Source organism: Aegilops tauschii, chromosome 3 (genome assembly GCF_002575655.3).
Source record: "Aegilops tauschii subsp. strangulata cultivar AL8/78 chromosome 3, Aet v6.0, whole genome shotgun sequence".
NCBI lineage: Eukaryota > Viridiplantae > Streptophyta > Magnoliopsida > Poales > Poaceae > Aegilops > Aegilops tauschii.
In genome coordinates this window covers 30,848,762-30,874,327 of record NC_053037.3, presented here as the reverse complement: position 1 = coordinate 30,874,327, position 25,566 = coordinate 30,848,762, and the positions used below count along the sequence as shown (strand labels likewise).

The 25,566-nt window shown below is 42.5% G+C and overlaps 1 protein-coding gene, 1 long non-coding RNA gene and 1 pseudogene across 5 annotated transcripts; 1 reads left to right on the top strand and 2 right to left on the bottom strand.

Moving 5' to 3' along the window:
• Positions 1–1,827: 1,827 nt before the first annotated feature.
• LOC120975307 (uncharacterized) lies at positions 1,828–4,983 on the bottom strand. The gene is made up of 4 exons (XM_045234062.2): positions 4,173–4,983; positions 3,298–4,137; positions 2,672–2,764; positions 1,828–2,206 (listed from the first exon to the last, which is right to left on the bottom strand). Exons 1-3 carry the CDS (start codon positions 4,543–4,545, stop codon positions 2,727–2,729), a joined length of 1,251 nt encoding a protein of 416 aa, XP_045089997.2. The 5' UTR covers positions 4,546–4,983; the 3' UTR covers positions 1,828–2,206; positions 2,672–2,726.
• Positions 4,984–8,155: 3,172 nt separating this feature from the next.
• The window catches only part of LOC141042663 (rust resistance kinase Lr10-like), a 97,316-nt pseudogene continuing 79,905 nt past the window's right edge, over positions 8,156–25,566 (bottom strand).
• LOC109783942 (uncharacterized) lies at positions 9,630–16,573 on the top strand. Of its 4 annotated transcripts, XR_012204116.1 has the most exons (7): positions 9,634–9,949; positions 10,081–11,233; positions 11,605–11,963; positions 12,051–12,644; positions 12,808–13,078; positions 13,424–13,667; positions 15,907–16,573. It is a non-coding gene; the product is annotated as an uncharacterized lncRNA (long non-coding RNA). The 4 variants fall into 4 exon arrangements; XR_012204115.1 differs by having other exon boundaries at positions 9,630–9,949; positions 10,081–11,963; positions 12,051–12,560; XR_012204114.1 differs by having other exon boundaries at positions 9,658–9,949; positions 10,081–11,963.

Sequence of the window (25,566 nt, the reverse complement as noted above, 5' to 3'; positions counted from 1 at the left end):
AGAAAACAAAAACAGACGAGACAAGCTAGAAAAGTGCACCTATCAAAACTTCTCCTAGACGTGTTGGCACTTAAATTCTCCATGAAAACTTTACCTTTTTAAGTCAAGCGTGCTTTTCCTCCAGCGCCGGATTAATTTGCTTTTCTCTACACCATCAACAAATAGATTCAGATGTGGCTTAGAGGCTCGAATGGAGGCAATTTTGGAGGAGTTGGTAGCTTTGTCGTACCGTAGTGACCTTATCCATTAGGGGTTGATTTGAGAAAGTTAGTTATTTGTGTCAGTCTCTTCGTAATTTTTAAATAATCCACTAATTTGGTAAGCGAGACTTAATTGAGGTGGTTGAGGCCATTGTTGTTTACCTACTGTATTTTGTTTATTGATTAGTTTAGTACCAGTGTCTCATACAAACTTTAATAAAATTATGGTTGCCTGCATCTGGCATGCAGGATTCGGGAGGCTTCGTCCTTCCTTTCCAAAAAGTAGAAAAATATAAACTATATTTTGATCCTTACAAACAATATAATTTTTATTTAGGTACATACATGAGGGAAGGATCATTTACATGGATAGTTTTGTCTATTATATTTTAACCCAAGCTTTGGTTTAATCAGACTTGGATTTAGGGTTAAAGTAAGAAACATACAAGGCTTAGCTATTTGATGAACTCTTGTGACAGTCCGACAATGAGCGAGGTCATAGAGATGCTGGAAGGATAGCTTGCAAATGCCTTCCAGACTGTTCTTCTGTGATGAAGGGCACATCCATATTGATGATACTTACCAGTTGTCATCTGAGGTGCCTGAAATCTCCGAGGAGGATGAGTGAAAATAAGGTGTGTGTGATGTAATGCATGAGGTGATGCACCTAGCTCCTGGAAAGCTGGAGCAATGGTCGTGGCTGTACCGAGAATGAAATTAATCTACTATGTGTGTTTCGATTGCAGAATCATGTAATAGTAGCAGTTAGATGATGGAGTAGTCCAATTGCTATATCTATATCTATGTAATAGTAGCAGTTAGATGATGGAGTAATCATATTTCTGGAAGGCATGTATTATTTGAAAATATTATTAGGTGACTAATAGCTTGCAAAATCTGGAGTTGTATTTGAAGTTCTGTGCAAACATTTTTTTTGCGAAAGTTCTGTGCAAACATTGTTAGCATGAATATATATATAGTGGGTGTACTATGGGTGCTTGTAATGGAAACAGAAAGAAAGCATGGTCTAAGGGGCGTGGAGTACTTGGTCTATAGTTTTATGCTTCAGCTGCTGCTGATCTTTAACTGCTTAAAACTTTTGTACTGGTATATATGAACTTGTTCCCATGATTTTGTATGAGATGGCGACGATGGTGATGATAGCTGTGATACCTGCTCGTAGAGGAACTCACACCGTTTCAGGGTAATAGCTCGCGTGCAACCTCACTCTTTCAGGGATAATTACATCTAAGAATGCCAACCCTCATGTTATCTAGCTCCTGCGGATTTCGCTATGACTGTAGTCTCGCTGTCGTCTAGTGTCGCGTCTTCAGTAGTAAACAGCTGTTGCGAGAATGACGAATCCTCTGGCTCATATGAACTAACCATAATGAAGTACTCGACAGTAGCTTCCTCACTCAGGATAACGAAGTACTAGAATTTCCTGGCATTCAGTTAATTCAGACCAAGAACCATTTTCTTTCAAGCAGGCAGGCTTAAACTTGTGCACAGTAATTTCCTGCTATTAATCTCAAAAATAAAAGGAGGTTAAGTGGATCATGGCTAGTTAAGATCGACAGCAATGACATGCTTTTCAAACCACAGCTGAAAAGAATACACAACAATATAAGTATAGGTCATATTTATGGCTGAAATTCCCATCGGTACAAAATACATCGACTGTAATGGCATCCAAGCACAAGAACCGAGAAGAATACACAAACTGACAAACATATAAGTTTTGGTGATCCTTGGGCCTGAACCACACATTGTCGAAGAGAGGAGGTTCCAAGCACTAGCATATAAAGAAAGAAATTGATTTCAAATAACACTAGGGTAAGCTGAAATTCCCTGGATTAGGTATTCAGAAGCACCATCTTGCTACAGTAGAAATTGGGCTAGACTAGCATGACAAGTTTTTTCTTTTCAGATAACATATAAATAGTGCAGGCCACATTGATGCAATGGAACAAACCCGGTGAGAACTGCATCGGTCATTCCCTCATCTGGAGGAACAAACTCATTATTAGTCCAACAATATAAAGAACATCACTATAACATATATCATAGTCCTGGATAAATCTCCTAGGAATACTAATGATAGAAAAACTTGACACTATCATTTTTTTGGGGTGGAGGAGTTGAATGCTTGATGTGTGCAATAAACCAATAACTAAATTGACCATTAAGTTTTCTAAGGCTTCTCCACACTGCCTAAGTCCCAGCCCAAAAAGAAGGGGGCAATCCATTGATTTCAGGTTTTAGATTATGAAAAAACTAACGGAGAACTCTATGCATGTCCAGATAGGCACACAAACACTGTATTCACCACGTAGATATAAATTACGCAAGCCCATGCAAATGGATCATAATTTGTGAGTGCATGCTACGCACGTGTGCAAACGAATGTTTTCATAGAAAAAGATCAAACAATCCAAATCTCAGAAGCTATATTCAGAAGACCTTCTTACCTGTTGAATTACTTCAGCACATTAGCACATCAAAGAAAACAATTATCTTCTATATTCACGCATCATTTTCTCCATTAGATCCAATGGATGTGCCTAGCATAATAAGAATTCAAACAATTAACAACAATTCCAATGAGAAGACAAATGGATAAGAAAAGGGAACACTGAGTCAGTTACATATATGAGCTAACTTGAGCAAAATAGGTCACTTTCCATAGACTTTTTAACGGACTTTACAGGCAAGAGAAGGTTATGTAGCTTAGCAAGATACTAGCAATAGTAAACTACATCACATCTGTTGTAAAGTGCAAAAGATATTCCTGACAACAGTATAAGTAGCTACCTCATGACTCATAAGATATATTGTCTAGAATTTTGCTCATGTAAACTCATTCCTTGCTATGGCAAGGAGACAAAAATAATATGGCTTATAAACTCTAGCGAAAAAAGTGATCTTGGGTATTCAATTTGAAATAAATTAGCCTAATTAGAGACACAAGAAATGCAATTATTTCTTGTGTGCTACGGACTCATCACTTACAGAACATGTTCATCAACTAACCATGTACGGAAAATAACTGGATTAAGTTACTCCTACAATATAATGCCCATGGAAGAAGAATCACCTGGTACATAGAAGCTCGTGAGAGGATAGTAGCAAACCGAATTATTGGTTTCACAAAGTCTCTTGCATTGCATCGATTTAAGTTGAACCATATATAGACTATCACCCACAAGTATAAAAACTACATCAGCATCCTCAGAATATCCCACTGTAGTTTTCTTCGCTCCTGCCCCTCTTCCAATCTGGGGAGGCAGACCAAGAATGCTATGTATTTCAATGGTCTTTTGCAGTACCCATGCGGCAACACCGTGAAAATTGACCTCCCTTTGCCAAATTTGGAAGAAAGGGTAAGACAATACGGCTAAGCCAACAACACCATCCCCAGCCTGAATGATCCAAATATTGTCCATGTCGAAATTGTTTGTCAAAGGAGGACCCTCAATCACAGCTAGGCTCTGCTCTTCCAAATTAAACTCCAGTATGCCCTTCTCAGGAGTAAAAAGCGGCCAATAAAGGGCCTTGCCAATGAGGGTCCCAGAAAAACGACCAACAAAAAGCTGACATGGAGTTGATGTTGAGATCAGATTGTCCCATACGCCAGTCTCCGAGGAGTAAACACAAGCTAGGGCTCTAGTATCTTTTGTCGTGGATACCAAGACCACTTTTATAGGACTGGAGTGGCAGCCACCGTGCACATGGCCCTGGTCACCGGCAGCGCAAAGCACCGCCCCGCTAATGAATACCCCCTTGAATTTTGATGGAATAGACATGTGGTGATTCTCACCGGTGATGGGATCACACACAACGAGGTCTTCCCGCATCCAATATTTGACTAGGACGTGGCCATGGCGGCAATCAAGAACACTTTTGGGGAAGCTGTCGTGACGTTGTAGGTCGAAGCGCTCGGGGGGGGGGGGGGGGGGGGGGGGGGGATGCGGTCGGGAGAGTCCAAAGTTGAAATGAAGGGGTTCCTCCTGCTGCGAGTCTCAAAGACACCGAGGAGGGGAGGCTTGCGGTGGTGGGCATAGTAGCGGCGGAGGAACCTGGGGTCGGTGAGGAGGCCTCTCCATCGCTTGCAGACGGCAGAGGCACGTGTGAAGGAGGATGGTTGCGGCACGAGGCAGAGGAGGATCTCCCGGAGGAGATCGTCATCTTCAAGCGGGGAGGCCAGCGCCATCGATGAAGCATGCGGGAGGGAGGATGTCTGCGGCGCGGGGCGGGCGAGATCTTCTCCGTGAAACTCAGGCGCCATCGATGAGGATCTCCTAGAGGAGATCATCTTCATCCGGAAGGGACGAAGACGTACCATGCTCCCCTGAAGGAGATCGTCTTTGTCCAGTAGGGAAACAGGCTTCGCCGACGAGTCATCGCCGTGGGGATTTCGATTTGGGAATGGAGACGCCGGCAAGATCTAGAAGAGAAAACGAAGAAGAGGTTTGGTGAGATCTAGAAGAGGAAACGGGGAAGAGGTTTGGCGAGATCTAGAAGAGAAAACAGGGAAGAGGTTTGGCGTTTCCTTATATATAATTTAGGTAGAGGGTCAAACAGTTTTTGGCTTTTTTGAACCAAAGGGCAAAACAGTCTATTCACGTGCCACTTAACGCGTTTGATCGAAATGCCATAGAAAAAATAAAATGATAGAGGGTCAAATAGGGGAAAATATTTTTTATGGCCAAATAAGGAAGCCCATTTTCAAATAGGGCCAAATAAGGAATTCTCTCATAGATATTCGAAGTGCGCCGTCCCTACCCTACACAATCGTCGTTGTTGGAAGGAAGACAAGGCTACGTCTGAACACCCGTCCCTGTACCTACTGGTACATACTAGATTATCGTACTATATATCTACCTATCCAATGTTCTACTTCATGCGACAACTCTCCACCCCAACAAACACCACTTCAATCTGCTTATACCATGGGTTTATCTGCTTGGTTTGGTTTCAGACAATCTATATAAATGATGCAAAGTTTGATTGCAAGAAAGACGATTTTTCATCCCACCCAGAGTTTCCCTTTTGAAGCAGCAGCCTAATTGGAGGAGCTGCAGCCATATGAACTGACTGACGGAAAGAACCTGATGGGGTGCATGCCGGACTGAAGAAGAAACATGGAATCTATTAAATCGTTATGTGCTTCAACGGTACATGTCCATGTTAGTTTTTCTTCAGCGTCCTGCAATATATTACTTTTAGTAGTAGAGCTGATAGGCTGCACTTGTTCGTGAGTGAGGTTTCCTAAAACCTGGACTACTAACATAATGCTTCCAACCTATTCATTCTGAAATAGCTAAACCAATGAGAATTCAGGCATGGCGAGTTATTTTAGTCATTTTAATATGATGTATGTGTTCCAGTCTTGCAGTCCAATATATTGCGAATAGAAAAATTCAGTTGTACCTGATGTTTGTAATAATGAACTAATAACAAAATGGACTATTGAGATTTTTAATGCTTCTCCGCACCGACACTCCTGTGGGAAGTTAAGTAGAAGCTGGTTTCTATTGCTTTAAGCTTATACATCTTTTTTTAGTTGAGCTTTTAGATAACGAAACAGCTAAACAAAGAGAAAACTGTAGGCATGTCCAAACTCGTGCGCGCACACACACACATGATTTCAACACCAACGTTATATTCAACATCTGGATATCATTTACGAACTGAAAAAGGGAGTCAGTTTATCTTTGCATCACCGCCATTTTAATTGTTGTCTATGTTATTCTCATGTGTAAATCCCTATAGCTAAATGGGCAGCAGTTTGTGAGTGCATACTATCCAGGCTGGCAGCCAGATATTTTCCATATATAAAAAATTCAAACAGTCAATTTCACAAGCTATATGGAGAATATCTTCTTACCTTTTGAACCATTTCAGCACATTCGCACATAAACGAGTTAATCATCCTATGGGTCATGCAACATTTTAGCTCCATTAGATCCACACTTAATGGTTGTGCCTATAAAGTATAAGAAGTCAGGCAATTAACAACAGTTCTGAGGAGAAGACAAATGGACAAGAGAAATGAACAATGAGTCAATTACACATATATCATATATGTGTTGACTTGAGAAAAATAAATCACTCCTCATAGATGTTTTGTAACTAACCTTTTATAGATAAGATAAGAGAAGGCAATATAACTTGAAAATAATAATAAATTTTTATAGATACTAGCAATAGTAAACAAAATCATATAGGAGTATGCTGTAAAATGCAAAGAATAAACAACATATATAGATACCTCATAATGAAATATTTAGCTGTCAAAAGAATTTTTCTCATGTAAACTCATCCCTCACCACAACGAAAGTGCTATTGGGTATTCAGTTTGGAGAATGGAGACTGGTATTATTTCTATTGTGCTACAGATGCACTGGTCACTTGCAGAGGATCATCATCAAGTAACAAAAGAATTATTGGATTCAAGAAAAGTTATATTATTACGAAGGTAAAATTAATGGCAAGATTAAAACAGATGAAAGTATTGGATACATAATATACTAGCTGGCGCTGCGCTCGAAGACGCCAAGGAGGGGTGGCTTCTGGTGCCGGGCGCGGAAGCAGATGAGGAATTTAGGGTCAGTGACGAGTCATTGACCGTGCTTGCAGACGGCTGAGGCTCGGAGGAACGATGATGGCTGGGGCGGGAGGCGGAGGAGAACGTGGAATCCAGCGCCGTCGGCAAGCTGTCGCCCCAGTGGCGGGTCACTCGTGTTGATTTGGGTATCGAGACCATAGTTTAAAAAACCGGACCAGACCGGCGGTCGGACCAAAAAAAACCAGAACCAGCGTCCCTATCGGGTTTTAAAGCTAAAAAGACCGACCTGCAATTGGACCGGAAAAACCATGTACGCTAGTTTTTGCATGAACCCAAGGCATAAAACCGGCGGTTGAACCAGTGCCACACAAAAAATAGAAAATAACCTGCGTCAAAAGGATTTCAAACCTTTGACCCAAAACCATCTTGGCTGGCCAATTTTCTTTTCAATTTTATTTAAATGATTGTATTTAACATCTATTTAGTATGACACTAGTACACGGAATGTATTATTTATGGTATAAAAAACTAGACATCGAACCGGTGAACCGGTGGTCTGACCGGTAAAATTTTGAACCGACGGCCTCACTAGTTCGATTTTTTTAACTATCATGGAGACTGGGGTGTTTTTTTTTTCAGCTTCGTTTTTCTTCGTTTTTTGTTTGTCGAGAATTGCTTCGTTTCTGTTCGTTTTTTTAGAAAATGCTCGTTTCTGTTCGTTTTTTTTAGACATGCGCGTTTCTGTTCGTGAGAAAGAGACGTAGAGTTGGGCCCGGGACTATAGAATGGGCCGGATAGCTTGGATTTGACAGTCCACGTTGCGAATTCGCTGTCCCCATACAGATACACTCCAGCGTTGTCTCAAAAAAAAAAAAAAACACTCCGGCGGTTCCCCTCAAAAGAAAAAGATACACTCCGGCGGGGCTCTGGCGGAATCGGCGGCGATCTAGGTCGTCCCAGAGAGGCGAGCCTGCATTGCCGCTGTCTGCTCCAGCCAGCCCATCCAGAGAGACGAGCCCACCTGGGAGTTCCCTGCTGCACCGGCGGAAGCAGCGGCGAGTCCAGCGAGGCTGCCGCCTTGGACCTCCTTCCTCCTCTCTCCTCCGCATCCACCAAGAAGAAGTGCACCGGCACCATGTGTCAGTAAATTACAAGGTAATCATCTTCAATTTCTACATACACCTTCCAATTGTTGCCAGCAATTGCAAACTGTGTTAGATCTGATGTCATATACGTACCACCCTGGTACAATTAATAGCATTACATTTTACATGGGCACAATGTCAAAGCAAATTCGTTCGATATTCTTGTGTAACTACTACTACTACATTACAAGATATTGCTGTGGCATATCAGACATTTTTCACTCATTGTAAATTTCTCTCTATGCTTGCAGTATAGGGTGACCTGCAGACGAAACAAATGGTTTGGGAGGCATTGTTAGACTGGGCAAGCTTCCTGTTAACATGTTCATCACTTTTGCTGCCAATGGGCGATTCTTTGGGTTCCACTGGATGCACCAAAATGCCACAATGGCCAGCTTTCTCATTATATCTTTCTCCATTTGCGTCATTTGCCTAGTTGATTCCAGTTCTTGCCCAGTGATTATTTTCCCATATATCCACTCTGGAATATACACCTCGTTTTGGTTCTCAACCCATGGATCTGAGTTTCTTCTACCACTCACCATTTCCAGCACTACCATGCCAAAGCTATAAACATCTGACTTGTAGGAAACTGTCCCAAAGTTCCGAGAATATAATTCTGGGGCGATCTAGCCCAGTGTTCCTCTAGCTGCGGTAAGTGTAACAATACTTTCATCTCTTGAACACAGCTTTGCAAGCCCAAAATCTGAAATCTTTGGATTGAAGCTGTAATCTAGCAAGATGTTGTGAGGCTTGATGTCAAAATGGAGGATGCGCTGATTGCACCCCTGATGCCAAAATGGAGGATGCGCTGATTGCACCCCTGATGCAGGTACTCCATTCCTCGTGCAATGCCCGATGCTATTTCAAGCATTTTGTTAGGTGTTAATAGTTCTCGGCAAATATCAGATTCATGTGCGAATATATATTTCTCAAGTGATTCATTAGGCATGAATTCGTAAATAAGAGCACGCCTTGTTCCTTCGGAGCAAAACCCCAAAAGGTGAACCACATTGGCATGGTGGATTCTATCAATGGTTGCAACTTCATTTATGAAGTCCTGTCCATTACTGTTCGAGTCCTCCAGCATCTTTACTGCCACAGGTACTCCATTTGCCAACCGACCTTTGTATACGCTTCCAAATCCACCCTGACCCAGTTTATCTTTGAATCGTCTTGTTACCTTTTTAACTTCCGAGAATGTGTACCTTGTTGGTTTTGATGTGCCGTATGCCTTGAGAAACATTTCTATTTTCAAACGTATCTCTTCATCAGCCTTTGATTTTAGGGATAGATATAGTGCAGTGGCTGCCGTCAACAAGAGAACCACAAATGTGGCCGCCGATGATGTTGCTGAATGAACACAATGTGGGGAAACAGTGAATCATACTTGGATTAAAAAGACTAAGTCCTGCCTCTTATGTACGCAAGAATAAGAGCGATAACTAAAAAGATGTATGCATAATACCTGCAATCACTTTGGCACATGAACCTGCGCATAGGAAATAAGCAATTTAGATTTTAAGGGCAGAATAATACAATATAGATAAATTATTATTCTGTTACAAGAAAGTAAAAAAAATAATGCTAGTACTGTCTTTTTTAGGCCATGCTGGAGAGCTTCATGTATCTCTACTCCTAATGGAGCAGTTGGTGAATAGTCTTCACGGTTTATTTTTGTTGGTTTTTCCGCACCCCACCCCATCCCACGCAGCCACGCAAAAAACCCCGCACCCAGAAAAAAAATACTCCATCCAGCCCAACCTTCCTTGCCCACTCCTCTCGATCCCATCGTTCGTGGCCGCCGCCTTCCGAGGGGAGTCGCCGCCGCCGCGTCTCTCGATCCCATCGGCCCCGTCGGATCTCGCCGCTGGCGGACGACTCGAGAAGACCCCGCCGGATCTCACCCTCGTCGTCAGTTCTGGATCGCCGCCGCCGCCGATCCCCTCCGGAAAACAACGCCGATCCCCTGCTGCCGCGGATGGAGGCCGCCTGCTCGCGATCCCCAAACCTGCTGGCGCCGCGCTCCGTAGGTCAGCTCCTCTCATCCCTCACCCTGGGATACCCTGATCTCTCTCTCTCTCTCTCTCTCTCTCTCTCTCTCGGTGTGTGTGTGTGTGCGCGCGCGCAAGGGATCTTAATTAATTGTTTGCTTGGAGTTTAGGATCCAAGTACGCCCCTCTCCGTGGTGTTCACTGATTGCTTGGAGCAACAACGTGCTGTTGGAGTTGCCGAAGCATTAGGTGATTCGATTGTGTGCGTTTGCTGGATTTGTTTGACGAAGGAAAGATGACGATGAAGGACACACAGAGGAGTGTGAGCGGTGATGGTACCAAGGTTACCGGCAGGTATGCATGCAGGAACTGACTGTACAGTGTTCCTATAATGCTACTGGTTTTAACGTCTGTACTGTGATGCTACTGGCAGTTTAAATAAATCTGCTATCATTTGGGATGTGAGTTGTCACAACTCGCTGTGCTCTGGTGTTCAGCTCAGAATTTCTTTTGGGAATGATTCCTCTGAATAGACTACTTATGCTTGACATTTTACTTTTGTTATTTCTATTTGTAACTCAATTTCGGTATCCTCTCAAATTGACAATACTTTTTCTGGATATGGTAGTTGAGAATAGTTATGGTATATAGCGGAGTTAGCCCATCCTCACCAATGACTCTTCCTCAGGGATTTGCTGAACTAGAGTTAGTAATGGGGGTATTGCAGACTGTTTAGAATTATGGGGGTATTGCAGACTTTAGAAACTGAATTAAATTTTTGTGCAATTGAAAAAGGTGTATACAACTTGAATTTATTAGGTAGTATAGGAGAGATATGAAATTTTAAAATTGTTAGTCAGATTTGTGTGTTGTTTTGGGTAGTATTCAGTTTTGTTCCATCTTAGAGGCCAATAATGCACATGTGATATTATCTACATAATTCAGTTTATACGGCTTCCCATATTCCAATGGTTGTATTTTGCTAAATTGCCATCTACTTACTGGAATTCTCACAAATAGAAGTGCAGTCAGAAGGTAAAAAGGATGGTATGGTATGTCTCCATTCACATGGTACTGAACTGTTAGTGATTCTTTGTGTTATTCTGCAGACTTGAACTTAGTTTCTATGGTTTTCTTTTTCTGTTCATAGACGAGAGTATAGTCTGAAGGGAAAAATTGGTATGCTCTGAAGGGTGTGCAAGAACAGTGAGATTTATATTACTGAATGTATTGTTAACAATTTGTTATTTTGCAGACTTGCTCTCAGTTTTTATTCTTGGCAGGTGATTCTTCATGATAATTTTTTGTAGAGGAACATTTTTGGTAAGCGTATTGTAATATTGACTCCCACCTTTTTATTTACATGTAAAGATGACCAATTGGTAATTTTAAAATTTAAATGTAAATTTAACTTATTTTGTGAAATAACATCATGTCGTTCAGATAATTTGATTTCCCTCTATGATATTCTTTGGCTTTAGTATATCTCAGGACAAAGTTGTCAGAAGCTCTATGCTTCATAACCAAAACATAATCTCCTTTTTGTTATTTGATTTGCATCATGATGTGTGCCCATATGTTCCCCTGTTGCTTAAAAAAATCAACTTCCGGTGCAACACACGTGCATATACCTATCATGAAAAATAAACCTCACGATGAAAGCATTTATGTACCTATTTAATTTGTGATGGCAGCGATGGGGCCGGGAACGGTGATCGGTGGTGCTGGTGTCGGCAGTGCGGTACAAGGTCAGGATGCGGGATGGGACGGCCATCCGTGTGAGGCAGTCGGCGGCGAGGGTTTGTGGCATCACGAGGAGCGCCCACGGATTCAAGGTGTTGGCCCGAGACCTCCGACGAGGGAGGAGACGATGTTAGTATTTCCATAGGAAAAAAAAATAGAAGAAGAACAAGAACAACGACGGCAATCTCGGGTTCCAGGTACGATGGAGCCGGCGGCGAAGCGCATGGTGCTCGCAAACGTGATAGTGGATGGCGACGATACCCTCAACTGCGGCATCTGCTACCTCCCTCTCAAGCCACCAGTCTTCTAGGTGCGTACGCTCGTCGTCCATCCTAGGCCGATCCGTTACAAGTTTGTGTACCAATAACACTGGAACATCATTTCTGCTCGGGTGCAGTGTGGCGTCGGTCATACCATATCCTCGCGGTGCCGCGACAAGATGGTGGCGGCAAGGAGGTGCCGTGTGTGTCACATCCGGTTGACCGGCGGCTATCGCTGGAACATCGCACTGGAGAGGCTAACAGAGTCCATCCGGGTGCCGTGCGCCAACGCCGCCCACGGCTGCACTGCCACGCCGGCCTACTATGACCACCCCGATCACCTCAAGGCGTGCCCTCACGACGCCGTGCTATTGCCCGCAGGCAGACTGCGGTTTCGCTAGCTCCACGGTGGCACTCCTGGACCACTTTGCCGACACGCACGGGTGGCCGTGCATGACTGAGCTTGGGCCTGGGTGTGCATCGAGGTCCAGCTCTGTGACGGCTTCAACGCCTTCTCGGCCCGTGCCCAATGCCGGCAGTACCTGTTCCTGCTGAACGTGGCGTTGAACCCGTTTGGCCGAGCGGTCTCCGTGCTCTCCCTGCATCCTCGGGCGTTGTCGGCGGCGCCATGTTCTTTGGAGTTCGAGGTAAGACTCAGGTACTGCTGCAACATCAACCACCGTGGCGACACCAGGAAACTACGTTTAAAGTAGGGTGCACCGATCTCTCCGGTGGGTTGTCAATATCCGAGTACTCTTCCCGGTTATTCCTGCACAATTACGTCCATCCACATGACATCCGTACTATCATGGCCAGTTTCGGCGTAGTACATGTTTCCTTGGAACTATCATTATGTTGTATTAACAGACTTTCTTTCTTTTTCATATTGTGCAGAACTCAGATTTATGACAAGGACACAAGCAAATTTATAGCATCCGTTGTGATGATACAAGGGAAGTAAGCATAGATGCGCTCAACGTGATGATAGATGGGAGAGCTCGGCCTATGCTGCCAACTGATCTGCAGCGGTGCAGAAGGAGATTTCAAAAGCAGGGCAAGCGAGAGCGACTGTTCTATTGATGGTCAAAGGGAGGGCTTGGCAAGAGAGATTGAGGGAGCTCTACTACCTCGATCTTGGCATAGAACCTGATGGCATCATGCCCAGGTAAGATTCTTCTATGTTCCAATTCTTGCACTCGTTGGTCTTTTACTCTCGATGCTACCCACAAAAGACTGAGACACAATTTAGTGGTATTGAAACAGAAGGGCATATGCTCTTAATCTCACCTTTAATCTCAAAATCTACCAGTAGGTTATAACATAAATCTTAGAGATTTTAATGATATGTATTGACCTGCAAGTCTTAACTTTCAGTCAAACATCCAATATATTCATGTGTGGCATACAAGTATTGAAGAACCGAGGCACACATTGCACTTGGCCACTTGCTTATAAAGAGCGAACAGCTTTTGCTACACATTCTTTCTGAAATAAACTTACTTCTCTTTAGGAAACTTCCTTCTTCAGTATGTATGGGGATTTATATGACACCAAAAGAGAAGTCCGGCGTGTTTCTTGGTTCTATGGAACCCCTCGACCGGAAGCAAATAGATCACATCGCAAGTTGCTTGCCCAATATAATCGTGCCGCAAGTTACCAACATCGCGTGCTTATACACCATCGACTTTGCTGGAAATCTATCTGTCCGTGCTCCACCGTCTGTCGGAACTTCTTCTGCCCATGCTACACCTGAGGTACATACTACAGTCTCATCAATTAATAATACCCAATTGCTTGTCTGTTGCCCAATGCACTGCAGCTTAATATGCAAACCCTGAGCTTTGTTTGGCAAGCAAATGTTTGTTCTACTTGGCAAGGTGCATGAACAATGATTTAGCTATGGTTGTTGGTTAATGGAAAGGCTTTTTCCAGTATAAAAAAGCTACCGATTTGAGCAACAAAGATCAGGTCTCTGTTTTCATTTATCTTGGTAAGACAAATGCTACATCCACTATGTGTTTATGTAGTCATTTGGTTGAATGTGGGATGCTCACGATCATCCCTAATTTGCATTGAAGTGACGTATGGTTTAGTCATGTTTTTATATCTTGTTTCTCTTTTCTGTTTTGCTTGGTTGAGTTTCTCCTTCATGTTGTTACGATGAGAAATCGATTTGTGCATAAAGAGAAACTGCCCCCGCGTCGTCCGCGTGGGCGACACGGGAAGCGAGTCGATCCACTTTTCTCGGGGCATCCTCTGTGCGCCCGTCCCTCGCCGCCCCCGCCGGCCAGCTCCGGCGGGCTGGCCCTTGCAACCTGCGGCGGCCGGGGGGGGGGGGGGGGGCTCTGTCCCTGATGCGTTTCGGACAGCATGAGACCTTGTGCGACCAGTAACTTGACGCAATGGAGGTGCTGGTTGCAATGGCGACATGGATCTGCAGTAATCGCTGCCTCGTTGCGTGCGGCAGAGGAAAGGGAGCCACCGCCTCCCTGCATCCCGTCATGGAGAGCCAGCTCGTCATGGACCGACGCGGCTGGTGGTCCCCCTCTCCCGCATAGGGGCTGGATGGGATGTGTCGATGAACAAGTAGCGGTTGCCGCAGCCGTCACCCGCGCCGCCGGCAAGGAGGCGTCGTGCCGTGGATCTGGGCCTTCATGGGCAAGGACGATGGAGCTTGTGGCGACCCATGGTGGTGTTGTCTAATTCAGATTAGCCATCAGTTGCTCCTCGGAAGATAGTACTTGGCCTCTCGAGCATCCCATTGGGATTTAAGCGGTGCCAGTCACCTTCCTCTTCCGTCAATGTCTATCGTGTCGTGGTGAGCAGCTCTTGTAGCGGTTTAGTTGCTTGCTCATGTGGGCATGCTCACCTGCCGTCAGGTCAGTGCGTGTTTGCAACAACTGGGCTCAGTGGCAAGTGGATGAGATAACACAGGACAGATTCGATTGGGTGGTGCATCTCGAGTACCTGGTCTTGAGCTCCAGGTGAAAACCATAGGTCTAGCCTCTTATCGGTTATGCCTGGCAATGACGGCATTTTTGGCGTCGTTACCTTGACGAAGGCATTGCTCGGAATTTGGTCGGACTTGATCTTCAGGGTGAAAACCTACTATCTGACTTGGAGGCGTCGCTTTTGAAGAACCGTTTTCGTGGTCCTTGTGTTCTCATGACATAGTTGGTGCCGATGGTTATCGTTGTACATCGTCAATCGCTGTTTGTATCGCTTCATGACTTCTTTTTTCTTTCTTTTACTTTTCACTTAGGCATAAATTCGGTCTTGTATGACTTAGCTTTTTGCCAACGTGATCCTTTGGTGTGTGTTGGCTGTGTGCATCCAAGTTATGCAGAGGCCGGGTGTGGCTCATTGTAATTGTATCCCTCGATGCTATATTATGAGTCAATAAAACACCCTTTATCATAAAAATATATATGCATATTTTTTAGTAGATTGTTCACCTTTTAGTCAACTTCCTTATGGATGTATTTCAAGTACAACTTTCCCATGTAGTCAACCTTATGGATGTGTGATTTATATTCACTTCTCTTCCTTCATGCTTTGCTTTTCTTCTCTCTATGTGTGTGTGCGCGTACGCGTTATGCTAGATGGCTCATCCTCATCGTTTGGATTTCTCAAATTGATGCCTTATTTTGTATCTCTTAGTTCAGAGACACACCTATTTTGAAGTACAACAGATGAATTTAATTTTGAGGAATATCAAGAAGAAATAATACACGCTCCTGAGTTTTACCGTGCAATTTAGCATTATTTAAAACCTACAATGTCCATTTCCTATAATTATTTCAGAGATCTTACATTGGTATCTTAGGCTCTGGCTCGAGGTTCGTGTTGGTATGTGGAACAAATTGGTTGCCAACCTGGGACATGAGGAAAATTGCTTTTGTAGACAGGACCAGTGAGATGGATGGCTTATTTACTGATTTTGTGCTTTGATCTGGTTTGGATTTCCTCCCCTGACTTGCTCTTCCTGTGTAGCTCAACACTGCATCGCCCGGTTCGTTTGCTTGCTTCCTTTGCTTGGCTCAGGAAGGAGAAGGCCAGGACTAGCGACAAGAACCTAAGGGTCTTGCGTCACGGCCTTTGCCCAGAAGGCGAAGAACTAAAACTATTTTTTTTTTACCTTCCAAAAAATTACATGATACATAACTACTCCTTCCGTTCAGAAATACTTGTCATCAAAATGGACAAAAGAAGACATATCTAGACGTATTTTAGTTTTAGATACATTCTTTTTTGTCCATTTTGATGACAAGTATTTTCGGGCGGAGGGAGTATTATTAGACTTTAGATCTCAACCATTATAATCTAGACCAATTGATCTTTGCCCCGTTTTTTCTGGTATGTATACTACAAATCTATTTTCCAATCCAAGTACAAAAAGTTTTTTTTTAAAGAGCTGAGTAAGTTATAAGAAAGAAGCAGGAGTCCGACTTCTCCATTTGGTATTGAACATAATCACATGTATTTTGATTAGACTCTTTCTTAGGGTCTTTTTTTTATTTGGATTCTTTTTTTAGTCTACCATAAGATGGCTACCATAGAAAGGCATTGATCTATCTATACTTTTTTTTGAGAATGATATGTGACATGTTAAACTATTTGTACATGGTAATATTTATAAGTAATGCTACATTTTTTAAAATCTCATCTGTTAATATGTGAAATTTATGGTTCAGATATTTAATTCTATGTGGGCAAACGTAATGGCTTGTTTGCCTTTTGTTTGAAGTATTTAATACTCCAAATATATAAACATGTTAAACTATTTCTTCGTATGTAGTCCGCACTGGAATCTTGAAAAAGACTTATATTTAGGAATGGAGGGAGTAGATAGCACATGTATAGAAACGCTTCCAGGTGTTATCTATCGTTTGTAATGCAGTGCAAAACTGTTCTATATTCTTGAACGACATTCTTTTATTTTGTGCATCAGATGAGTTAGTATAGGTCGTTCAATTACATTTTTTAATCTAAATATATTGCAATTAAAGCGGAATTAAATTTTTCTACACATCTGAAATTTGACATGCATTATGTTTATACACTGGTAGAAAAAAGGCCTTTAGTCCCGGTTCGCAAAGGCCTTTAGTCCCGGCTGTGCAACCGGGACTAAATATGCGCGACTAAAGACCTCCCTTTTTCGCGCCTCTTACGAACCGCAACTAAAGGCTTTAGTCCCGGTTCTCGTAGCTAACCGGGACTAAAGGCCCGTCCACGTGGGCGCCAGGGGTCCGTCGGGGCGGAGGACCTTTAGTCCCGGTTCTCGTGGCTAACCGGGACTAAAGGCCTCCTCCGCAGGTTTAGGGTTTTAGCCCCCCTAAACCTGGTTTCTTTTTAATTTGTAGTGTTTTATTTCTTTTATATTTTATTTTGTGTTTTATTTTAATTTTGATGAAGTTTCAGTACACATATTCTACGCTACTATATACATGCATATGAAATTTCAAACAAGAAGAATTCAAGAGGAATATATAATATATATTCAATCTCGGGTGACCATATACAACTTCGAACAAGTTTCCATACACAATTAGGATGGATGACCATATACAACTTCGAACAAGTTTCAATCTCGGGTATGCATATAAATTTCTTCGTCCTCGGTATGGTGTTCTCCTTTAGGATTGATGACTTCCCTCATGAAAAATCCTGCTAATTCATCTTGAATTGGTCGGAAGCGAGCTTCTGGACTAAGCCTCCTCCGCAAGTTATCCGTCGCCTTCCACACGCTATCCGATGCCTTCCGCTCAGAGGTGTGTCTCCGGATGTTCTCACAAACACAGTATCCACATAGATTGGTCCCCGGTGGCTGCTTATCCACATTAACTAACCTTCTAAAATCTAGCTCATGTTTGAATTCACCGACAATTTCTTCTGAGAACCGTCTCCAAACCCTACAGGGCAAAGAAAATTAAATGAACAAGGGAGTTATTAGTTACTTGATATTAGGAAATGAATGAAAGAGACCGATCGATATAGAGCTCAAATGATTGAAAATAATTACTTTTGCAGCATTTTTCTCATGTCGGCCCAACGCTTTGGATCCGAATCCATGATTAGAACTCTGGAGGTGTGAAGTTCAATATTTAGTAGAATCCAGTGGAACCTGCGGACACGTTACATGCACAGTCATGCATAACTCATCGATTAGACATACCATGCATGGAGTAAACAAAAGAGAATGGGCACAAGAGAGAAACACTCACCCAAAATGGTAAGGAAATAGAATATGACTTTTGAGTTGATGCTTTCTAAGAAGCTTTTTGGAATTTTCTGAGATAAAAACCGGAAATGTTCCGGAGCTGCTGGAGCCACTTCAGATGCGTTTCGCAGATGAAAATCACTAAAACCGGAATTGTTTCGGAACGCGTTGAAAATCATTTTAGTGGGTACTGGAAATGTTCTTAGCCCACATAAATATTTTCAGTTCGATCAGACGCTGAAAAATGTCGTCGTGAATAGTGAAAATCAGCTTTATGGTTACTTTATGGAAAGCCACCTTTTGGGGCTTTGCTCCAAAAGATCTTGGGGATGACATGGATGGATAGGAGCCATTTTTGGGGCCCCTCATGGGGGTGTGGCCGGCCACATGGGGTATCCCCCCTGGGGACCCTCTAGTTCCTTGGTTTCACTCCTAGGTCCTTGTGGAAGGACTTCATTCATGTGCATTTTGGGTTTTTTGTGAAACTACCCTACCCCCTTGGGATTTCCTATAAATAGAGGTGGAGGGGCAGCCCTCCACACTCATCCCTTGCTCTCATACACATGCCATGCATTATCTGGCTTCTTCTCTCCCTCCCACGAAAAGAGTTTCGTAGAGCCGTAAGGCTGTCTGGGTTCCGGCAGGAACTAGTTCTCGACGGCGAAGCCCTGCCGGATAGATGACACCGTATGTGTGCAACTCTGTAGAGAGATCGTAGTTTCGGTCTTAGTTCGTGAGTGCCTCCCGAAGGGCTGTCCGTGTGACCGTCCGAGTTTCGAAGGTCCTCTCGAAGGGCTGTCCGAGTGACCGTTCGAGTTTCGAAGGTCCTCCCGAAGGGCTGTCCGCGACACCGTCCGGGGGGCTGTTCGACCGCCTCCCGAAGGGCTGTCTGAGGAGCAGATGAGGGTATACATCCTCGCGGTTGGGAGGTTGTAAATCCTAGCTGCGGGGATCTGCACCGCCGATCGTCATCGACTCTACTTCCCGCTGCGCTACGAGTCGGTAACGAAAAAGATCAAACCATGTATGCAGTCTCCATAGTGGTCCTGGGCTGGTGCGTAGGTCGGAAATTTTTTGTTTTCTGCTGCGTTCCCCTACAGTGGCATCAAGAGCCGTGCTATGCGTAGATGCAGGTTTCGATCTAGAATACATGGAGATGTATGGGTATTGCATAATATAATTAGGTAGTAGATGAGATCTATTGCTGAAAATTATTTATGCGGGTGACAGATGAAATCTGTTACCCGAGGTTCTTGTTGCTTCCCTAGAATTTGCGTTTGCTCAATCTCGAGACAGCATGGTGGAATTTGACAAAGTTCTGGCAATCCGTGATCCTGATTGATCATGGAAGTGCTATCAGTTCTTTGGGTTCTGCCGTAGTCAAAAGAAAGATGAAATTCGCAGATGAAAGGGCATTGCAGATATGATCTGCACGGGGGTCATGCGTATGACGAAGTTTAGTATGGGGCTCGAGATTTAATTATCCCGTGTTTCATACACCCCGAGATGTTAATGTAGCAACTTGAATAATCATACTTGATGATAAAACGTTGGTAGCTGCGGTTTAAGTCAAAACCTTAGAAGCCACGTAAAATAAAATTTTGCATAAACCTATTAGAGGCGTCTAACTTGGTTTTGCAGGATGTGCATGTGATGTGGTATAGCAGTGCTCATACTAATTCGATTATGTATGAGATGACTATATGATGTAATTTGATTAACATGACCTGCGTGTCATGATTCGGCATGATGGCTGGAGCCATATGATTGCACTTTAATGACCTGCGTGTCAACCTTGTTGTAATGCATTATTTTGTTAGCTATAGAGATAGCAATATTATCTGGTGCATCGACAAGGTGGTGGCAATCTTCGCGAAGGTGAACACCGACGCGAATGCCAAAGACGAAGAAATGAAATACTTCTCCGTCAGAAAGGGCTATACCATATCATGCTATTATGAATTGCCTGAGATGTTTATCCCTTATGATGCACCCTTCTTGATTGCGCGGTAGTCGCTTTTATTAGGGTGATCTCTCACTTAAAATATCAAGTAGTTAGTGTTCTCCCAAGTGTAGCACCGTCACGGCACCTATCTTTTCGGGGTGCGCCATGGATGCATGGGTACGAACGATTAGAGAAGTGTGAGGCGGGTGAGGTCAGACCTCGCAGCAAGATCACTTGGTTGTCTTGACGTTCATGGCAGGATCGTCCTGAGCTCGGAACACACGCATCGAAAGATGAGCAAGAGTCACATAGAGATGTGATCGGCAAGTTGGCCTACCGATTAAATTCCCGTTATGAGATGATGATTCTATGGCGATGAATTGAAGTCTGGATCTTGTATCACTCAAAATTAATTGTGAGAGATATTGATTTGAGTGGGAGCGCACTGTTGAATTAACATGTTTAATTCTAAGTGCAATTAATTATGAACACTGTCTAAGTGTTTCTTGCATAATAGTTGTAGAATAATGGCTCGCATTTCCACCTTCCCTATTAAAATTGAATAGCTGTTAAATATCTGGTTAAAACTTTACGATTGGTAACGTAATATGAGGATTGTCCTCAAAAGTGCCGAGAAGGACATTGTCCTATCGCATGCTTTCCGTATCCTCCCGCTAATGCTATGGATCATGTGACTCTCGTCCTTCGATCCAAAAGCTAGGATTCTGTTACAGTCAAGTGGAATATGTTTGCTTCCATGAAACCCAAACTTCGAAAGTTGGGATAGTTATATGATATTCATGGAACTGAAAATTATTTTCAGATACAAACAAAGCAATGTTTGTTTGCAAGTATTAGTAAAAGTGTTTACTATGCATTTGACTGTTGGGAAAGGGATCCAGAAGAACGCCTGTCATATAATGAAAGGTGAATAAAACAACAACTTAAAGAGAAAGGAAGTGTCCAAAGGGTGTTAGTATGACTTACACGCCTAGGAAGTCCGGGGCTAATGCCACTCTTAAGTTGGGTGCTTCTTCTGAGAGTAGGAGAAATACTAAAAGTTAAACTGTTAGAAGTATAAAGGCAAAAGGAAAGAAGACTGGAATATCCAGCTCATGTATGAATGTCATACAAGTTTTTGATGTATAGAAGGCTGGTCAAAGATATAGTTCTTGCGAATTATGGTTAAACATGTTAATCACTAATTCTTGGGTATTGTGAGTTCATCACAAAATTGCCCGCTCGATTGCATTCTGTTGCAACTCGATGTAAGAACTACTATGGCCTGAAAGACTAGCTAGAAATGAAGTTAAGGTATACACAGGGAACATAGTAAATGTTACTATACCTTCCATCGGTGTATTGCCGTCTGTATTTATTTTCATAATTCATTTAGAGTTTTACAAACTCTATCCCATTGCATAAAGTATCTTGCAAGAAGGTTGTTCATAAGAGAACTTTTTATGTTCGATGTTATGAATAACACAAGGGCCATACTTTCATTATGAATGAGATGTATGTTATGAATATTGATAATAATACAATACCTCTGGGTTTACTTTCATAATTCATTTTAGAGTTTCATACACTCTAGCCCATTGCACAATGTTTGTTGCAAAAGAGTTGTTCATAAAAACAACAATTGTTGTTAAGTATTATGAATAACATGAAGGGCCATGCTTCCATCCAAGATGGCATGTATGTTATGAATATTGATGGTAATATGATACATCCATAACACTGACGCTAAATGTCGCAAGACTAAAAGAATACCACACAAGTGTGGCACTACATTTGGTCACATTGGATAAACCGCATGGAAAATTCCACTATGATGGATTTTGAAGTCTTCTTGATTTTGAATCATCTGACACTTGCAACTTTCCTCCAAAAAGTGAAGTGACTAAAATACCGTTCACAGGCCATAAGGAACGAACAACAAACTTATTAGTGATCATACATTTGATGTGTGTAGTCCGATAAGTGTTGTTAGTGGTGGATTTATTTATCTTCAGAAATGACTCAAGTAGATATATGGGTATTTACTTGATGAGACGTAAGTCTGGATCTTTTGAAATCATTCGAAAGGTTCTCAAAAATGAAGTAGAAGTTATTGTAACAAGAAAATTATGTTTCTGCAATTTGATTGCACAAAGGAATATTTGAGTTACATGTTTAGCGAATGTCTGATGAGTTGTGAAAGGGGTTTCATAACTTGCACCTCCCGGAACACCACTGCAAGTGGAAAGTCTGTGGAGATGTAATCAAACCATTTATGACATGGTAAGGTGAAAGATGACATAAATAAATTTGCCATTATCCCTTTTAAAGTGATGCTTTAGAGACTGCGGTTTTTACACTGAAAAGAGCTACATCGGGTCTGTTGAAATGAAGCCATGGTATGGTACGCCCAACCATGTTATATCTTTTCTTAACATTTGGAATATGGGGCTTGTGTAAAAGGTTACAAACCTATTCCAAATCAGACAAGTGCTACTTTGTAGGTTATACCAAAATGTTGGGTATTCCTCCCTCACTATATCGAGGCAAATAGTTTTGCCGCGAAACGGTGTGCTTTTAAAGAGAATGGTTCTTTCAAAAAGGTGAGTGGGAGAATAGTGCAACTCGACGAGATAAACAGTATCTACGTCATCAGATCAAAGGAAAGAGACCTTGGAAGTAATTCCATAGTTTCCTACCGCGACTGATACGGAAGTCTCTACAATAAAATGTATGAACTTCGGTCGAACTTGCAGCTGAACCACGTAGGCAAGGCTCGTGCAAACCTCTCAGGTGCGCAAACGAGATATTGTTGTTAGACAACATTATACCTACGATACACAAGGAAGCATTGATGGGCCCTGACTCCGGAATTGGCTAAATGCCAATACAACCCGAGTTAGTTTCCATATAAGTGATTCAAGATTAAAACCTTGATACACCTTTCGGAAGACTTAGAGTCTAAAGAATATTTATGGAACTTAAAACTGATACGGATAAAATGTTTTATCCATAAAGCTCGACTTGTTGGAATAACAAGTTCAAGAGTTGACTACGATGAGGTTGTTTTCATCGTAGCGATGCTTAAAGTCGGTTCGGGTTGAACTAGCAATTAATACATATTTCAATCATGAGATATGAAACATGGATGATAAAAGGATTTCCATCTAATGGAAATGAAAGCTAGGACTTGTATATGATACAGTCCAAAGTAATTTGTCGATCCAGAGGATGCTAGTAGGTATGCAAACTTCAGAGTTCCAGCAATGGACAGAAGAGAGCAAAATGGAGTTGGAATCTTCGGGTTTTGATGAAATGGTCAAAGGGGTTTTGACTTCATCAATGGGTAACGAAGATTCTTGTAATTCAAGAAAGTAAGTGGGAGCGTAATAATATTTCTAAAAACCTTATGTGCTTGGCACATTGGTAATTGGAAATAAATTTCTTGACACAAATTAGGACTTCATTTGAAAATAGTTTTTCGATGAAGTGCTTAGGCTAAATAGCCTCAATATTAGGCATGATGATCTATGGAGATAGATTTACCTAATGGGGCTAAGCAATGAATACATATTGACAAGATGCTAAAACCTTTTAGCATTTAAAACGCCAAGGAGTGATTCTTGCCAAAGTCACATGGAAAGAGTTTTTGCAAGACTCGGTGTCCCAAAACACTGATGAGTAAAATACATGATGCAGATTCCACACACTTTTGTGTTTGGATTAATCATGTATTCCATGGTATGTAAAACAACCAGATATGTCCGATACTCCCATGGTGTTGCGAGTATGGATACTAAAGTGATCAAAGTACTGATCGTGGGACAACAGTGAAAGATGTCATTGAGTACTAGAGTAAGTACTGATGATATGTTTTCTTGCAAGCGGAGATCATGAAGAGTTCGTTGTAAAATGTTACATCGATAGTCTTCATCTTTTCACCGTGCGATTTTCGATTTAAGTTAAGGGTTTTGTGTAACACACATTGTGGTGGCACAGTTAGTTGGAATTTGTTCAAACTAGTTACTGTGGCAAATTCTATAACAAGGGCTAAGTATGTTGACGCTTTAGAAGCGACAAAGAAGATGTTGAATCATATAGTTCATTCATGAACTTAGTATAGTTCCAAGATGGCTTTTGACAATGGGACACTACTGCAGGTAGTTGCTCCAAAACTCAGTCTGAGGAATCCAGGTTTGACCTGTGATTCACATACATACAAAGCCAAGTCCACACAAAATATGAATTTTTTGAAAACGTGAAAACACGAGGACATGCAATGATACACACGGAACTGAAGTCGTCAGATCCGTTGGACATCAGGCTATACCACAAGCGAAGCATATTTACACCGGTGTGCCACAGGTGTAAAGTGCATTAGCATTAACTAGATTATTGACTCTAGTGCAAGTGGGAGTCTGTAGGAGATATGCCCTAGAGGCAATAATAAATGATATTATTTATCTCCGAGTTCATAATTATGTTTATGTTCCATGCTATAACTGCTATGGTTCTCGAGTCTGCAATAACCACGAGGCTCGGAGGAAGACTCATATGCACGTGTGGAATAATAAACGGTAAAATGTATTCCTAGTCTGGCCTCTAAGACTAGCTCAAGTGTTGCATGATGGTTATGTTTTCCTGATCATGGGCATGTCTATGTCAGCAACCTTGAGGGCACAATGTTAAGAGAACATTTGTGTTGAATCGACCCGGATTGATGTTATGCTATGAGATTCATTCGTCACAAGTTTATTGGTACATAACACAGAGATGGTTAACGTTTGCATGATTCCTTAGACCATGAGAGTATCGAGTTTCTTCATGCTTGCTTCATGAACTTTGGGGTTTGTTAAACGTCATCCGTAAATGGGTGGCTATTACGGCGGCTTACGGGTTCATGGAAAAGTGTGTCAAGTAACTTGATAGCTCAAGATTGGGATTTGCTCCTCCGACGATGGAGAGATATCTCTGGGCCCTCTCGGTGTTACGGTATCCATCATCGTCTGGCCAGACACTTTGTGATTTGATCACGGGGATGCCGGAACACGATAACGAGAAAAGAGAACAATACCGGTAACGAGGTAACTAGCATAGTGGACAAGTTGTTGATCCACGGGAATGCCAACACGTCTCACCTCGGGTATTTGTAACATATCGCGAAGCAACAGGAATAGCACACGGCAACTGGAGGTTCACTCGAATATTTATTCGTGTGGGTATAGGGGTCAATATGGGTGTCCACGGCTCCGATGTTGATCATTGATCGGAAGGGGTTCCGGGTCATGTCTATACTTCACCGAACCTATAGGGTCACACGCTTAAGGGTCATCTATCTGCTGAATACTAGACAGGGAGTCTGAGAGAAAATCACCGAAAAAGTTTCGGACACCGAAAAGTTTCGGACAGCGGAATCGTACCGCAGAGAGAGGTCATCGGATAAGTTTCGATGATACCGAAAAGTTGTTTCGGGATACACCATTAAGTC

Coding starts and splice junctions, on each gene's coding strand:
- LOC120975307 (XM_045234062.2), bottom strand. CDS start 4,545: ATGGTACGTCTTCGTCCCTTCCGGATGAAGATGATCTCCTCTAGGAGA. Junction 4,138..4,172: donor AACTTTGGACTCTCCCGACC/GCATCCCCCCCC, acceptor CCCCCCCCGAGC/GCTTCGACCTACAACGTCAC. Junction 2,765..3,297: donor CACGAGCTTCTATGTACCAG/GTGATTCTTCTT, acceptor TTATTATGCTAG/GCACATCCATTGGATCTAAT.